The sequence below is a fragment of the Astatotilapia calliptera genome, unplaced genomic scaffold (genome assembly GCF_900246225.1).
Source record: "Astatotilapia calliptera unplaced genomic scaffold, fAstCal1.2 U_scaffold_1, whole genome shotgun sequence".
In the NCBI taxonomy this organism is placed as follows: domain Eukaryota; kingdom Metazoa; phylum Chordata; class Actinopteri; order Cichliformes; family Cichlidae; genus Astatotilapia; species Astatotilapia calliptera.
In genome coordinates this window covers 1,948,841-1,967,625 of record NW_020535618.1, presented here as the reverse complement: position 1 = coordinate 1,967,625, position 18,785 = coordinate 1,948,841, and the positions used below count along the sequence as shown (strand labels likewise).

The 18,785-nt window shown below is 38.2% G+C and overlaps 1 protein-coding gene and 1 long non-coding RNA gene across 2 annotated transcripts; both read left to right on the top strand.

Annotated features, from left to right (window-relative positions):
* Positions 1 to 296: 296 nt before the first annotated feature.
* On the top strand, positions 297 to 2,616 carry LOC113017162 (uncharacterized). Its single transcript, XM_026160324.1, has 3 exons — positions 297 to 2,188; positions 2,306 to 2,405; positions 2,524 to 2,616. The coding sequence occupies exon 1, from the start codon at positions 783 to 785 to the stop codon at positions 1,809 to 1,811; it is 1,029 nt and encodes a 342-aa protein (XP_026016109.1). The 5' UTR covers positions 297 to 782; the 3' UTR covers positions 1,812 to 2,188; positions 2,306 to 2,405; positions 2,524 to 2,616.
* A 19-nt stretch (positions 2,617 to 2,635) lies between these two features.
* LOC113017178 (uncharacterized) lies at positions 2,636 to 4,193 on the top strand. The gene is made up of 3 exons (XR_003271407.1): positions 2,636 to 2,765; positions 2,932 to 3,089; positions 3,677 to 4,193. It is a non-coding gene; the product is annotated as an uncharacterized LOC113017178 (long non-coding RNA).
* The last annotated feature ends 14,592 nt before the right edge of the window (positions 4,194 to 18,785 follow it).

Genomic DNA, 18,785 nt, shown 5'->3' with positions numbered 1-18,785 from the left:
ATCAACAGCAAAGAAGATGTTAAAAATAAAGTTTATGATTGTGAATAAAATTGATTTCAATAATCTTTTTTAATTATTATTTTAAAACAACTTTATGTTGTTGTGTTTCACGCCATATTATCAGACCACCTTAAGTGGGTCCGCCTTAAATTTTGAATTTGTGTGATCGCTGTTGATTGGTAGCTAAACTGCTGGTAAACTGTGTACAGACGTTTTACGTTCGAATTGCAGAGAAAAAAAATCTGGTAGCAACATTGTGCAGTATGAGCGAACCATTTCACCAAAAAAAGGGGAAGCAAGGCAAGACGTAGCTGCAGCGGTCTGCAGACGTGACTTCCGAACCTCCTAAAGAAACAAAGAGCGACGTTACATTGCGGGATGACGTCACCTGAAAATGACCAATAGCGCGGCGCGCTGCTGAGCTGTGTGCCAACCGCTCTTTTTTTCATGCAGGAGACTCAAGTTGGCTTCGCTAACGGACACAGTTTTGAACTCGTATATTAGCGCCATTTATTGCTGCTTGGACCACAGCATCTTCGGAATTTGTAGACATCGGTGAGGTGAGTACATGCAACTTCAAGTTATCTCTGTTATAAAAATCCACCAGCCCAGCGTTTATAGATAATTTTAGCAGTTCGTTTTTTATGAGTGAGGTTGTGAATTTAGTTAGCATTTGTGAGTTGAGTTAGCATTACTGTTGCGAGGGAAGCATTGCTCTGGATTAGTTTCTGTATATGGCGTGCTTAATTCGCTAGGGAGGAATTACCAAAGTACATGGAGTTATGTTAACGTGTAATTTCTGTGGTAAGGTAGTTCAGTCATCAAGGGGCTACGTGCTTCATTGTAAACTGCATCGGAATGAGCCACGTTGTTTCTTTCGGTGTATTGAAGCAGGCTGCAAGCAGACATACACCAGGTATGGCGCGTTTAAGGCTCATTTTTACCGAAGACACTCTGCCCCCACCCATGTCACTGGTGTGGTGGTGGTTTCTTCGTTTACATGTGCAATGGCGATGTGTGAACGTCAGTGTCAGAACTCTAAAGAGTTAATAGCTCATCTGAAGAGCCATATTGTGGAAGGACACGTGGTCACTTGTCCAGTAAGAGGATGCACAAATACCTTTAGAGTTAAATCATCTTTTACTACTCACATGTCACGTAAACACAGAGAGTTTTCAGACAGCAGCATTGGTGATTTATATAGAGAGTCTGCATGTCAATCATCATCTGTTCCAACCACATCAGATGACTTTGTACCCTTGATTTCCGAGCCTGCTGCACAGTCTATTACAGATGAAGATAACATGGAAATGCCCCCTGAATTCTGTGATCTTTTTCTGAGAAACGTTTCACTATTCTACTTAAAATTGCAGGGTCAGTTTCTACTGCCTGCTTCAACCATACAGAACATTGTAGAGGAAATGCAGAACATGCATGAGTTGGGACAGACATACAGTTTGGGTAAACTTGCATCACTGTTAAAAGATGACACATCATTATCAGAGGAGGACATCAACAAAGTCTGTGAGTCTGTCAAAAGCTATGATCTTTTTTCTGCATGTCATACCGGGCCATTGAGGACAGTGCACTCCAGAGCTCAGATCTTTAAAAAAGCCTTCAACTATGCGGAACCAAAGAAAATATTTTTAGGGAGAGATGAAAACAGAAAAGATAGGTTTGCCTATTATGTGCCTTTAAGAGAGACTTTGAGATGTCTGCTAGAGTCTGATCTGTGGCAGAAATCAGAAGAGCCCTCTACTGAGCCTCCTGCTGATGTTCTGTGTGACATAAGTGATAGTAAGCTGTTTTAAATAAAATGATTTTTTTGGTCAAAACCCATTGACTTAATTGATTTCTATCCATTAACATCTTACATGAAGTATGGGTACCAAATGGTTCCACTGAAACACAGTGTGCTGTCACAATAATGGTGCTGTTAGTTTGGTACTTACGAAACACTGTATAAAAGTGTAGTATCAAGCAAGATCAGCTTCATATTTTAAGACCAAAGGTACCACTTGGTGTAAATTGACCTTTATTCACATTCTTTTATCAGACATCTTGGAAATGGGGGGCAGCATAAGGAGTTCCATTACTAAGGTGCTGCCGGACCTGTCTGCCTCAATCCTTGAAATTGTACTGGAGGCACTACAATCATTAGGAGTGGAGACATCTGAGAAACAAACCAGTAAGTATTATGATTTCATTGCACAATAGCCATGAAGGGCTTTCTGTTTTTTCGATTATGCTTTGGCCAAGGTCCAAAAAGTACAATTAATCTATTGTTTGTGATATTGTTTTACAGCACCAAATATGGACATTTCAAGCCAGGCCAGCATATCGTCTCCATCTGTTTTAAGGTTTAAGGGTGGTGGCACAGCTAAGACCCAAGAGTCTCTTTCAAGGTTAGTAAAGTAAACAGATTCAAGAAGATATTTTACACATTTCTTTGTCGTCTGTCTCTAAATCTTATTTTGTCTTTATTATGATTAAAAAGGTTTGTTTTGTTCCTGCCCTTTTCAGACACTGAATTTGAGCAGAAACCATAAGGATACTCAAAGGACCTGTGACTCTCAGGAAATGGTGAGATTTCAGGTCATAATCTTTTTTTTTCCCCATTAAATTAATTTTCCTTTTCCCCTTTACAATATTGCTGTTTTGTTTTTGTAAACGGCATCAAATGAGAGGGACCGATGAAACAGTTTCAAGACAATGGCAGGAAAAACATGCTGAAGATTGAAACAAACCTTGGCTGGAAATATTTGGTATGTGTTTTACCGTAAATCAAATTGTTGAAAAACATTCAGCTACACTGTAACACAGGGAAACTTGATTTGCACTTATTTTGTTACTTTAATTTCTTGTCTCATTATTTTTGTCAGTTATTATTGTTTATGGTGTATGCCCTTCTTGTTTTCTTTCTGAATGCAGAAGGTATCTAGCCAGTCCACAATGAAAGCTTCGTTGCACCCCATGAGTCTTCTGGCAGAAATGATGGCGGCTGTATTCTTTAGTTTCCCTAAACATCACACCCTGCCTGTTTATACGAGGCTCTTCAATTAAGTCTGCACCCAAAGATTCAATAAGAGGTAAGCAGTGGTATTATTCAAGTTTTGCTAAAGAAAGATGGACAGGAGACACTAATCTTAATCAGCCGAGCTCAGGTTCATGTCCAGGTGAGCAGTTTCATACGCTATAAAATGTAGATTGAATGATAGGTCTCATCACCATGCATTCAGCCATTAACTTCAAGATTTAAAGTATAACTATTGCCAAAACGCAACCTGGGCTGTGTTTTTTTTTTTTTTTGTTTGTTTGTTTTGTTTTTTTTTGTTTTTTTACTGTATCGATTTTGATGTGCTCAAATTTATGCCCCGGCCCCCTAGTATTCCCATTCACTGGCTATTGACCACAAAATAAAATCACGGTCAATCTCAAAAACGGCTCGTTTGTCGTAATTATGCTTTTAGATATGTTTGTCTCGTTTACAGTAAAAAAAACAACAACAAAAAAAACAGCCCAGGTTGCATTTTGACAATAGCTATCCTTTAAGAACTGTATATTTTACACTTAAGAAATCATTTATCATTAGATCTGTTTTTGGCAGCACGTTTTGTTCATTTCTGTGCATTTTGCTCAAGCACTGATCAAACTTTGTCCATTTTTTTTGCTGCAGAGGGGATCCTGCCACTCCAAAGTGAACTCCTGATGGACATTGAAGTACTCCTGCAGAGCTTGTATCTTCAACACCATGCGCATTAGAAACTCCACCGAGTCCTTTCCTTCACCAAGGCAGGACCCAGTGACTCATTACTGTTGATAGGTCAGGGGCAGGTAATATTTTGTTTCATGTTTATTCATTCCTCCATGGATTACCAGCCATATATATGGACACATGCTGTATTCTCAAGATCTATGCTGTTTTGTAGGAATAGAGAAAATGATATGTTTAGTCTGTTTTCAAATGGTATGTCAAATTTTCTCATTGTTTATCAGTAATATTCTCTACCTTGGTTGTATATGAGCATCTTTAGATTTTTCTATATTTAGCGGTTGCAAATGTAAAATGTACAGTAAACCATTTATGTTCCTCATATTGTACTGTATTTTTAGCGGTAAAATACCGGCAGCTGTGGTTGCCAGGAATTTACCGTAAAATGTATCTGGTCAAAATAAAATGCTGTAATTTGTTATACAATTTCACTGTGTTTTTTACTGTCAAAGGTTTTAATAAGGTTTAACATATTTCTGTTATTTTTACAGTTATTTACAATAATAGGGTCTATCCTATTACTGTTAAATTAACAACAAATTACTGTAAATATTATTATATTATTACTTTTTTTTTACTGCAAATATCCGTAAAAAGCTATGGAAAGTTGCATTTTTTACATTAAATTGCTGTATAATTGACAAATATATTTGGTTTTTTCTATCATGATTTTGGTAAAATAATACGTTGTCTACCTTAAAAATTAGGGTTACAAAACCAGTATACCGTATTGTCTTTTACAGATTCCACATTTTTTACACGGTATATTCCTGGCAACCACAGCTGCCGGTATTTTACCGTAAATTTGACAGATTTTTTTTTACAGTGTAGGACATCCTTCTTTCACTCCACATTCGACACGGAAGGGTTCGGTCAGTCTGCCGTTTACTTTAATCTGGACAAGGGATTTTTTATATAATACTTTAATCATAGAGATGAAGGTTTCAGGCATATTATACGCTTTCATTACTTCCCACAAATAAGAGTGGGAGATGTAATCAAAGGCTTTCCTTTGGTCGAGACTTAATATAAAAAATTCTGTATCTTTTCTACTATAAATTATTTCACGCAGAGTACATAAGTTATCCCACATCAGACGACCTCTTATTGCACATGTTTGCTCTTTTTCTATAATTTTATCTAATACCTCTTCAAACCTATTCATAATTATTTTAGCAAATATTTTATAATCAATATTCATTATTGTCAATTGTCTATAATTATTTATATTATCTCTTTCCCCTTTCTTATATAGCAAACACATTAATCCATTATAAAAGGAATCACCCAAAGTTCCCTCATGCATGCCTTCATTAAAAACAGTGGCTAAAAATTCGGATATTTCATTCACAACTATTTTATAAAATTCGGACGGAAGCCCATCTAAACCAGGGGTTTTGTTTATGTTTAACTGACTGATCGCACATTCTACCTCCTCTTTAGTAATATTTCCTAAAAGTGGGGTATATTGGATGGAGTCCAGAGGCTCTATTTTACTTAACAGGGCCCTGTTTCAGGAAGCCGGTTTGGAAAACTCAGAGTGAAAAACGACACTCACGGTTGAGTAACCCCGAACTGTCCAACTCGGAATATTCCGTTTCAGAAAGGCTGATAACAATTAGTTCAGTCAACGCGGAGTTGCTTTAACCCCAAGTGAAGCGCGCGGACGAGGATACATAAAGCCCTGATAAGCGGAGCACAGATTAAGCGAGTCACCATGGAGACGGAGGGAAAGAAGGCGCGGTCAATGTATTTCACAGCGCTTGAGGCCGAAATTCTGATGGCAGCATATGCCGATAACATGCAAATTCCGCGGAAAAAAGTAACACAGCCACAGCTGCAAAAGACAGGGAGCATGCATGGCAAAACATAGCCGACAGAGTCAATGCGTGAGTGTTAATATAAACATTGATCGAGGGATTTCCACCCATTTAACACGTTATTTTATCATATGTTATTTTATTTGTTATTTTATACATTTTATTTTGTGATGTGATGTGAGCGCAGGTGCAACCCAACAGGCCCCAAACGTGCCTGGCAGCAAGTAAAAATGAAATATAAAAATATAGTCCAAACAGGTAAGGTGTAATTGTAGTATGAGCCATAGTGCTTGGTCTGTTTGTCCGATGTAAATCAATTGCAGTTAGAGGCTACATTAATTTTCTTTCTGTAAGCACTTATTGAAATTATCTGAGCACATTACAAGTACATATTTGCTTACTCTGTATGCTCAAATGTGGCCCGTTATAGCCAACAGAAAAAAAGCGGAGGCCCGAAAAACAGGTGGGGGTCCTCCACCACCACCACTCACAGAGGCTGAGCAGTTTGCCCTCAGCCAAAACAGTGGGCGCCCTGTGGCCGAAGGCATCTCTGCGGGGACATCCTCTGAGTCAATAACCCCGCAAGACACAAGTGCCTACATAGGGGGTAAATTCAAAATAATACATGATGTGCATACATCCTTTCTTCACAGTCACCTTTGCAGTGCGACACATTCATTTGATAAACTCTTTACCATAATGGATTATTTTGTAGTGAAGTTATTTTCCTACTGATTTTGCCTTTCCTCAGTCTTGGTTGTCTTTGAGAGCATAATGACAATGAAGTGTAAGGTGATAGGTATGTTTGTTAATTGCCATTTGGTCCCTTGTAAGTTATAAGTGACCTGTATAAACCTCATATTCTATCAGTTGATGGTGGTGGTGTACTGCATCTGGTGCAGCCTCCTGTTGAGCCAGACCAACATGCAGTTGTGAGTAATACTCCACAGATTATATGAGTTTACAGTAGAACAGCAATGTTGTTAACTTCTTTACTACAGGAAAATAATGAAGAAACATTGACAGCTGTTACAGAGGAGGAAGCAACAGAGACACTTTATGAGGTTTACATCTTTTAATACTTTGTGTACAGGAAATACAGGCGACCAATAAAGCCAGTTGAACAAAAAATCTGTTTATTCTTCTTTCAACATGTTGAGGTGATGGGTCAAAAGAAATGATTGTGACATATGGTGTCTCTGACTGCGCTTCCATCTTGTATGTCCGTGGGAGGGTCAGGATGTTCATGGTTTGGATCACTGCTGATGTTTGGTTCAGAAGGACAGTGTTCTCCTCTAATTGTGGCAATGTTGTGAAGAATCACACATGCCACAATAATGTCACATGCCCTTTCTGGGGTGACCCTGAGTCTTTGCAGGCACTGGAACTGGGCCTTAAGCATTCCGATAGTCATTTCAATTCTGGCTCTTGTCCTGCAATTAGCCAGATTATATCGCTGCTGTGGGCCCGGTTCAGGGTCAGGGTAAGGGGTAAGCAAATAGGGTAAACATGGATACCCCCTATCACCAAGCAAGTAGCCAGTGAACTCTCCTAAGACAGAAGGGTACACTTCAGTTCAAATGTCCCTGAAGCAATTGGTCTTTATATATTTTAAAGTATTCTCAACTCACCATGTCCAAATTTTGTGCTCAGTGTACATTCACGGAATATTTGTGAGTCATGCAGAGCCTGGCCACTTGGCTTCCACATTTGTGATAATGTTGGCAGCATCACATATGATCTTCACAGTGCAGAGAACACAAATTAGCATCCATTACTATGATGAAATAATTTGTTAGTTTGACATGCTACAGGGAACTATGTACCTGTACATTAATGCTGTGGAAAGACTTCCTGTTCACATAGTCTCCTTCGTTTACTGAAGGAGCAATGATTGGAATGTGAGTGCCATCTGTACAGCCAATCACGCCTGGGAACCCTGAAAATAAATGTGCAATTTAAGTAGTAGTCCAAGTATCACCACATCATAAATTAAGTTTTGGTCATCCTGATACCTGCAATTTTGTGGCATCCCTCTTTGATAAATCTTGTGGGTCTATGACCGGGGAACACCACAGACGAGTACAGGAGACGTTTCAGTGCAACTGTAACATTCCTGACTGCCCGACAGACGGTAGCCTTGGAAACGTGCTCAGCGTCACCAATATTATACAGAAAGCTCCCGTTTGCAAAAAACCGAAGTGCAATACAAATAATATGTAATGAACAGAGCATGTCCGCGATGTGTCACATGAGCAATATTAGGCCTGAGGATGTTATCCAAATAACTTATAGATTGTGCTGAGAAACGGTAACGTTCGCACAGAAAATCATCAGGAAATGATAAAATGTCCAAACGCGCTCTGATCACTCTCTCCCGGCGGAGAGCTCTGCGGAGAATTTGGGCTTCACGATCTACTGGCTCTTCAAGGAAGTGGCACGCCATGTCCGACACTTCCTACTGTCAGGTTTCCGACAAAGGGGCGGAGACAGTCAGGGTTAGTTGTAGTAAACCTGCTAGGGGGCAGGTTAGCTTCACGGAGTGTGTCGTCATAGTGACTCACTCAGGCTGCAGCTGAACTCGCTTTGTGAAACCGAAAACCCAGAGTTTTCGTTAACTCAGGGTATACTTACTCAGTTTTTCCACTAAACCGGCTTCCTGAAACAGGGCCCTGAAGTTTGACCAGGTACCAAAGCAAATCATTTGTACTGTACAAATAATGTAAATATGACGGTGTATCATGAAAGATTGATATTAAACTGATCACTTGACCCATATTACGTTATTTGCTCTTCAAGTGAATCAACAAATGGCGAAATGAAAAGCCGAACAACAACAACGCTGTTTTTTGTTTAGAGAGTCTTAGCTTACATGTGTGTTTATTTCATATTTTCAGTTGTTACCCTCCATGGCTAAATAAAGTAATGTACTGATATACAAGAATGGACATAAGGGGCTTCTTTCAAAGAAAAAACTCTGGTAGTATTTTATATATTATGCTTTGTATGTTGTTCAGTATATTTCTATGCAAAACAAGAAGAACTTCAATACACAGCAGTATATTCACAGTTGAAACCAGATATTTACATACACTTTATGGAAAACACAAGAACATTTTTTTACTGTACAACATCAATTTAGAGTAAACTTGTTTTGTTTTGGATAAATAAATATTGAAATATCTTTTGAATTAGTTAAATGTCAGAATAAAGAGAGACAGAGCTGTGTATTTATTATCACTTTCATCAAATTTAGGAGTACATATACACTAAGTTTATTGTTAATTAATAAGAAAACTCCAGACGATTCCATTCTGAGCTGAAGAAGCTTCTGACAGGTTAGTAGAGTCCATGTGAGTAAATTGGTGGCACAGCTGTGGATGCATATAAGGCAAAACACAGAGTCTGTTTCTTTGAAATGGGAAAATCAAGAGATGTCAACCAAAACACCAGGAAAAGAATTGTGGAGCTCCATAAGTGTGGCTCAATTGTGAATACAATTTGGTGCCATTTATAATTAAGAAATACAGATAGTTTCTCTCTTTATTCTTAAAGTTAACAAATATGTTTTTTTATATTCATCAACCTAAAAAAATAAACATTTAGTCTGATTTGATGTTACAATTAAAAAGTGTTTGTGTTTTTATCTGAATATATATCTGTATATTTGATGATGTTGGTGTTTGGCTTGATTATCAGCACAAAGAGGGAAAGAGAGGAACAGAGAGGGAGATGGAGAATGAGGACAGAACAGAGATGGAACAAGAGCAGGTGAGACACATGTTAGTCAAACGGTTGTTTACCAAAAGTATCACCGTATCATAGGTACTCATGTATCTCGCACCTAGTGTTTCTTTTTAGGTTTGTTATTTTTCAAATTCTATATTTATTAAGTTATGCTGGCTTGTTTGCACAACAAGGCTAAATAATTATATAAACTTTTCTCAAACTAAATAGTGGACTTTGGTAGAATTAAAAAATAAGTGTAGTGCAGGTCTATGATGATTTTTAGTGCTGCTATCATCTAGTTCTGATTCTGGTTCTGTCTTGGTTAAATCCCAAGTAGTCCTGATTTTGAACTGTTGTAGTCCTGTTTTAATTCCAGATCAGTTCTGGGTCTGGTTGATTTGGGCTTTAGTCCTCGTGTCTTGATACAGCCCTGATTTTGTTCTGCATTGCTGCTTAATTAAAAAAGTAGTTTAAGGTGTCCTGCATATGTGATATATATTTTTCCCTATATGAAGTCATTCTTTCAATCTTACAGTCATTTGAACCCCCCTCCCACATGCATACTACCCTTTAGGGCCAAGCCCCGGGTGTATCAAATGTCTCCCTCCGCCTCTGATTGAGCCTCATTCTCTTTGCTTTCTCACAAGAGGACGTCATCCCATTTTAAAGTGTGGGATCATGCAAAGTCCATCATTAGCTTGAGTGATACCGATCATTTAACCACATTCAGTAATACACTTGCCCATAGACTTACACAATGCTGGCTTGATACCAGTGAAGAGCAGTGTGTGCATTTGGATCTGAAATAAAAGGACATTAAAATGAATGCTACAACTGGTAACTGCATGCTATTTTTTTTTTTTTTTTTGTGGTCATTAGCAGCGCATCTACATTTCACAACAGTTTTTGCTTCAGTTCGTACCAGTACACCTCACGCAGGTCACCATGTGAAGCATAGACAGTATTTTTTCATGTATTTGTGTGAGACATTGACTACTTGGGTAGATATATTTGTACTTTCTAAAGTTTTTTGTAATGCTAAATTGTTTCAAATTAAATAGTATTTAAAATGTGTCCAATATTATTATTAATAATAGTATTAATTTTAAGATTATGTGTCAAAAAACAAATAAGACATTAAATCAACTTGTTTTCTGATAAAACTAATTGGTGTGATATTTGATATTCATATATCATATATCATAGCATCATCAGTACACTGTAAATTTTAATTGCTCCAGCAAAAATGGGTAGGTGTAGGTGCATTTTAATGAAATGTTGTTTCCTATCTAACTTTTTCCCCCCTCTTCTTCTCCACACAAGCCTCAAACAACACTTTAAGCAGCGTGTCAGATAACTCTTCTTCCTCTGCCTTTGACTGCGTTATGTCAAGCACTGGGATTTCCATAATTATTGCTTTTCTCATCACCAAGATATTTGTTACCCTTTGTCTCTCCATCCTCATCCTCTATGTGGCTTACCAACGATGGCAGCGGGAGTCTTTGGCAACAACAAGTCACTCTGATATTTTTACCTATAATGTGACTGCCTCTGAACTAATATTTGTGTTGGGGGCTGCTGCTTTCTTATGTGGCATATACACTAATAGCCCAGTGTTGCTTCAGTTTGGGATGTATTCAGTTTCTACAGTCTTCCCAGGAGAGATATTCTTTAACATTGTGACATGCATGGAGCGCTATCTTGCTGTTGTTCACCCCATCACCTATATGGGGCTGAGACATTCGGGTGGGGTCAGGATCAGAAACATCTGCATTGGGTGTGTGTGGTTAATGTGCTTTACTTGGATTGGAGTAACAGCTCTATATTACCCTGATGTTCCCTATATTCTATGCTTCTCTGTGATGGCGGCCACATTAATTATCATCTCTTTTTGTAGCCTCTCTGTTCTCTGTGTTCGGATTCGTCCAGGTCCAGGGGAAATGGGAGCAAACAGGGAGAAGATTGATCATTCAAAACAGAAAGCTTTCTACACCATCACAGCAATAATGATAGTGCTGTTGGTGTCTTTTCTAGGAATGCTTGTTACAGTTGGTCTGACTAACTCAAATCTGTTACATAACACAGACAGGTGTGTCATTTTCTTGTCTTATAACTGGTACAATTTGCCCATGAGTCTGATTTTACCTCTATTATTTCTACACAGAGCAGGAAAACTATCCTGTAGCTGTTTCAGCAAGAATTAAAAATAAACAAAATAGGCAATCACAAAAACAATAATAGGTGGAATTTAAGCAGAAGTGTTCGATTTGTGAAAAGTGTGATTTTCCTGTGTCAGTTTGTGTTGCTCTTTCTAAATACTGTGTTAAGTAGCAGGATTCAATTTGAGTCAAACTTTGTGCACCAACCTAATTCATAGTGATGTGTCGGTCGCGAACGAAATGGCTCTTAGAGCCAGATCTTTGATGTGAACAACGCGAGCCGGCTCCTTATCGCGAGTCGTGGGTTTTTTTTTTCTTTCTCTCTCTCTCTCTCTCCCTCTCTCTCACACTTTTTTTCTGCTTCACTCAGCATGCGAGCCTTGTGCTTTGCGCTGGGCAGAGGGGGGAGGGGCGGTAGTTACACTCGCAGTAGCACAGGAAAAGAGCGGGAGGGAGAGAGAGAGAAAGAGAGCCAGGGACAACAACGTCACATTAGAAAGGTATAGTAATCATCCACAACTATTTTCAGTTGCAGATGATAACGGATTCAGAAACCTTATTCATGCAGGTCTATATGACAGAGAATATGCATCTTCTTTTTCTTTTCATATTTTAATTAATATTTTATTGTGTTGTGGTTTGCAGTGTTTTGTGTTGTTTCATTTTAAATTTGTTTAAAAGGAAAAAGCTGAAAATTGAAATAGTTAAAAGTTGAACTGTGAGTAGTTGGTTTTTGTATTATATGATTTATTTATTACATTTTATGTGGAGTGAATAAATAAAAGTATACTTACGATGTGTCTGTGAACATTCTCAGTTATCCAGGTCATCGTAGTCAAAGGAGCTTGCAAAGAAAAGCGTCTGGACTTCTTTAAGTTGTTTCACCTCTCATCCGAGAAGCTTCTTCAGTTCTAAGGTCAAATGTTCTAAGGATACTCCCACTAGGTTTATATCTGGGACTCTCCACCATTTGACCTTAGAACTGAAGAAGCTTCTCGGATGAGAGGTGAAACGTCTTCAAGCAACTTAAAGAAGTCCAGACGCTTTTCTTTGCAAGCTCCTTTGACTATATTTACGATGGCCCCAAGAGACAAAGCATGTACCAACTCCAAAACATGTACAAACTCCGAAACACATAAAAATTCAGAAGCACGTAAAAACTCCAAAACACGTACAAAAGACAATAGAAGTGCTCCAGGATGCTAGGGGCAGTGTTGAGCTTTTGTTCATAGAGGCTACACAAGCCAGCAAGTACCAACGACCGGATTTGGTGTGTGGTAGTAACAGGTAAATGAACATTTTTTTAAATTATTTGAATATATATGAGTGCTTGTGTATAAATACACAAACAATACACACATGCTTTCAATTGTGTAATTTAAGTGACCTAGGTAGCTCTGTTTTGGAAGTTCAGTAAACGCAAGAAATGTGTTTTGGAGTTTGTATGTGCTTTGTCTCTAGGGGCCACTGTACATATTTATATATAAACATCTATAAATAACACCACTTTTTTTTACATTAGTAATTACTTTTGTGCATAATTTATATTATTGTTAATAATAAATTAATTAAAGCTACAAAACAACCTGAAGAGCCGGTTTGGAGCCGAAAGAGGCGGCTCTTTTTAGTGAGCCGAGCCGAAAGAGTCGGTTCTCTAAAAAGAGCCGGAAATCCCATCACTACTAATTCAATTAAAATATGGACCTCACTGAAATTAAATGAAATAATAGCAGGTATAGAAAAAAAAAAAAACTGTAACGCCTGCAGTGTGAAATAATTGCATGAAACTGAAGTGTTCACTAAACCTTCTGACAAAAAAATAAATGTATTAAATTACATTAAGTTAAATTAAATATCAATTGCATATGACTTTTAATTTGTATGATTTTTGTTACATTTGGCATTTTTGTGCAGTTTATCACTCACGGCAGTACTGCCTGTGTCTGATGTATACAACAGGTTTTTCAGGAAAAAAGTCACAATGGTGATCTCAAAACTTGATGTATCACACATGATGCACTTGGCTTTAAGGTGAAGTTATACGTTAAATAAAGAATAGCACATCTGTTAAATTAAAGGACAAGTTTTTAACTTTCAGATTTAAATATAAATTCAGAGTTACTGTGTGCACAGAAAAACAATCAGAAAAACAATCAGAAAATCTGATAAAAATCATTACTGAATTAATCTCTTTTTGTGGTCAGTTTATGTTTATTTGAATAAAAACATTGTCTTTAAGCTTGTATGAAACCTTTCAGGTGCATTTGATCTATTATCTATTTTGCATGTCTTGTCATCACAGCCTATTCTGTATTATAATTGTGTTGCATTAAAACTTGAAAAGTAAACTTATAACATGTGTGCCTTTTCATGAACTTCTTCTGTCAAATGCATAAATGCAGACTTTTAATCCAACATCCATGCTGTATATATACTAAATCTGTATATATGATCATAAATGTGAGAAAGAAATGTCCAAAACGATAATATCGTGTCTTTAATATATATGTGTTTTGTATCCTATTGATGGTATAAGACATACTGTATTCCTAGCAACAAAAATACCATCTCTATGGCAACTGTATGCAGCCCCTCAGTTGTTTTTAATGTCAGGTTTTTGATTAGCAGTAGCACTGCAGGTTGAAGTTGAAGTAGTGGCCATTTGATTCACAGTAACCTTCATTTGCTTAAACAAACGAAACCATCACACCTGGCTGGGAACGAACGTGGAGAAAATTTGTTTAATTCAGAGAACACTTGATTTTACACGTTCACAGTCAGCAAAGAGCACACATTATGGAAACGTAGTCAAATTCTCTAAATGCTTGGTTTAAGTCAATATGAACAAACACCAGGCTTTATTTAGAGGTCATTTAGAGGGGATTCTGTCAAACAGCAAGTCTGTTTATATAGTTAAGAACTGGCATTCCAGTAAAGATGACTGTTCATGCTCATTATGAAATGTACATTATGTAAACTGCCATGTTTTCATTCAAATTTTCCAGTCTTTGGTATTTAAATTATTAGGTGAATGTTGGAGTCAAGCTTATTTAACAACAGCATTAAAAATAGGAATTTTTTGCTTTTTCTAAAAGATGCGTTCAAAAGAAAATGTATCCTACTTAAGTTTGTTTTAAGTAAAGTTCACATTTTAGCTACATTTGATGTTTTTAGTCTTTCAGATGAATCTCATGTGTTTAATCATCCTATAAATGAAGATGTATTTATAAGTATGTACTTCGGTTAAAAGGAAATCATCTTTTTTTCTTGGTCAAAGAAATAATGGAAATATAAATGTAATTAATATAGTGAATGAGAAATGCAGTTTGGGTAATGAAAAGGTTTGTTCTAATGTCAGGATTTTTTGTGAGTGGACATGATCCAGCTTTGACCTTCTCAGATTAATGTTTGTGTGTGGCTGCAGGAATCATGCCAACCCATCATACAAAATTCCAGGTCCACAAAGCACATGTAGACTGGTTGGGCAAACTCCCATGCACGCTCAAGTATCCTTGAGAGGATGAAGAGCTCGTCCAGTGTTCCACAACCAGGGCCAAAACCACATTGTTCCTCCTCTATCCAAGGTTTGACTAATGAACGGACTCTCCTTTCCAGCACCCTGGCATAGACTTCCTAGGGAGACTGAGGAGTGTGATTCCCCTATAGCTGGAATTCTTAAAAATTCTTAAAGATGGGAACCACCACCCCGGTCTCCTAATCCAGAGGGACTACCCCTGATCAACACTCAACATTGTAGAGGCGTGTCCACCAAGACAGCCCTAAAACATCCAGAGCCTTGAGGAACTCGGGGCAGACCTCATCCACCTCAGGGGCTCTGCCACCAAAGAGTTGTTTATCTGCCTCAGTGACTTCACCCCTAGTTACCGGGGTCCCGCCCTGGAGCCAGGCCCGGGGAGGGTGCCCGAGGGCGAGGGTCTGGTGGACGGGCCTTAGTCCATGTGACCTGGGTCCAATGGACTTTAAGGTTTTTAAAGTTTTTGTTACATTGCTCACAAAAATTTGTACTGTTATTAAGAAATGATCAGACAAAAGAGGGCTTTCAGAAAATGTAAAAGATCAAGAGCAGGGGTTCTTAACCTTTTTACCTCAGGTCCGACTTTTCCACTACAAAGTGGCCCGGGGCCCATTCAGATATTAACACTGCGTTGAATATATTGATGTTGCATTTGGTTTGATTTATATTTAATAGGTAAATCAAGTCTAGTTAATTTCAACGGCTAAAACCTTGTCAAATAAGCATGATGATGAAATGATACAATGTAACAATCCCAAACTCATTTATTTATTATGTGTACTTGAACCTGGACATAAAACAAAATGCCAAACAGGTTAACAATTCATGAAAAAAATCAAACTGCAAGTAGAAATTCAAAGGCTCAAGTCAGAGTTAATAACAAAAAAATAATTAATAATTCAATTTTACTACAGCAAAAGAAAAATAGAAATCGGATAAATAATGTGGTGTTAAAATAAATACATTGAAAATAATTTTCCAATTAAATGAATAAACTGTAATAAAATTTCAATAAAGCGCAAATTAACATACAGCAGAATATGAAAGTTGCTTCAGCAGTAAACCTTTTTTCATTGGCAGAACCAAAAGTTACTCTTTATATTGGAGACAAATGAACAACAACAATCACAACATTCAAATTTTTTTGCAAGCTGCAACTCCCTTTTTATGTTCACCTCCCAATGAGACACTTGAGCAGGGGTGCCCAATCCCGGTCCTCGAGAGCTACCGTCCTGCAGCTTTTAGATGCATCCTTGTTCCCACACACCCGAATCAAATGAATGGCTTGTTATCAGGCCTTTGCCAAACACGATGGCATGCTGAAGAGGTAATCAAACCATTTGATTCAGCTGTGTTGGAGTAGGGATGCATCTAAAAGCTGCAGGATAGTAGCTCTCGAGGACTGGGATTGGGCAGCCCTGCACTTGAGCCTGTCTCTGAGACACAAACATTTCGAGTCTGGGTGGAATGGAGGAAAGGCTCACTCTCAGAGTAGCTTTCAGTGTTGCTCTGAGTCTGTTTTGGGCTTTGGTCTTGGTTGTGGCCACAATAGAAAATCCTGATTCACACGGATATGTGGTGAACGGGAGCAGGAGTTTCACAGTTCTTAGTGCCAGACATGGGTACTCCTTTGAGAAAGGAATCCAGAAGGAGCTCAGGTCCAGTATCCCCCACTGCAACATTAAAGTGCTGTCAGTGGAAACTTCTAGTAGCTGGGATTCCAGATGTGAGGGCAAAGCAACATCATTTTCAGTAGGATGCACGGAAAATGTGTCCAAATTCCACATATGTCCTTCTCTGGGAAACTCAGGGTTTTTAAAAAAGCATTTTAAAAATCAGTTTATTAAATTGGAATTCACACAAGAATTTACAAATGCAGAATTTATTCTACAACTGAGAATGAGAATGGTTAGGCTGGTGTAGAAAATTGCTGCAACACCGCCCCCCTCAGCCTGTGTTTCGAAGTTTCTGGTAGTTAGAATGACTCGGTGTTGTTCATTCATTTAAACTAACATAATCATCCTGTTGCAACCAGGTTTCTGCAAGGCAGAGTAAATTGATTTGTTGATCAATTATTAAGTCATGCACTAATAGGTGCAGATGTGGATACTGTATTGTTCTTTCTTTGTGATTTTTCATATTTAAGTTTTTGTTTTTTTTTAGTTTGTTTTTTCTCTCTGTAGAAGCGGACACAGTCTCTAAGGGGATGGGGTTTTGGGGGGATAGCAAGGAGAGAAAAGCTGCAGAGAGGCATGTAGGACTGCAACTCTGCTTCATGGTCCCAAAAATGTCGCTCCTCGTCCGATTGGGAAGGGGACCAGAGAAAAAGACAGTGTGGACAACACACTGGATAATGAACAATGTACACAATCAAAAACAACCTGCCAGTCCAGCAGCCAACAGATGCCGTCACATTTTACAGTGTGGGATCATGCAAAGTCCATCACTTGTTTGACTGATGCCCATCTTTATAACACATTCAGAAATACATTTGCACATCCTTACATACTGTTGGCTGGATGTCAGTGAAGAGCAACGTGTGTGTTTGGATTAAAACAATACTAAAAAGGAGAACAACAAATAGTAAGATGGAATTATTATTTTTATTATTTTTTTATTGCTATGTACATTTTCAATGGTCATTAAAATATGTCAGTGCCAGGTCTCTCTTGGAAATGAGATTTTTAATCTCAATGAGATTTTTACCTGGATAAATAAAGGATTAATAAATGTCAGGGACACCTCTATATTTCATGTGGGTTTTTGCTTCAGTTAGCACCAGTTACACCTCAGGCAGGTCACCATTTAAAGCATAGACAGTATTTTTGGTGTATTTATCTGAAACACTGTTTACTTTGGTAAATTTCTTTAATTAGATGTCCCGACTAACGGTTTTCCTTTTTTGTCTCCACACAAGCCCCAAACACCCCATTAAGCAACATGTCAGATAACTCGTCTTCCTCTGCCTTTGACTGCGTTACCTCAAGTATTGGGATTTCGATGAACACTTCTTTTCTCGTCACCAAGATATTTGTTGTACTTTTTCTCTCTGTACTCATTCTCTACGTGGCTTACCAACGATGGCAGCAGCAGTCCTTGGCAGCAACAACTCACTCTGACAATTTCACCTATCATATGACTGCTATTGAATTGATATATGTATTAGGGGCCATTGCTTACTTATGTGGCATATACACCAATAACTCAGTATTGCTTCTAATGGGGATATGTTCACTTTCTATTGTCTACCCTGCAGAGATATTCTTTAATACTCTGACATGTGTGGAGCGCTACCTGGCTGTTGTTCACCCCATCACCTATATGGGGTGGAGACAGTCGGGTGGGGTCAGGATCAGAAACATCTGCACTGGATGTGTGTGGCTGCTGTGCTTTGGTTGTCTTGGAGCAGCAGTTTTGTGTTACCCTGATGTTCCCTATGTTCTATATTTCTGTCTGATGATGGCATCGTTAATTATCGTCTCTTTTTGTAGCCTCTCTGTTCTCTGTGTTCTGATTCGTCCAGGTCCAGGAGAAATGGGAGCAAAAAGATCGAAGGTTGATCATTCAAAACAGAAAGCTTTCTACACCATCACAGCAATAATGATAGTGCTGTTGGTGTCTTTTCTAGGAATGCTTGTTATATTTGGTCTGTATAATTCAAATCTGTTACGTAACACAGAGAGATGTTTCCTTTTATTGTCTGTTGATTGGTTCACTCTGCCCATCAGTCTGATTTTACCTCTGTTGTTTCTACACAGAGCAGGAAAAGT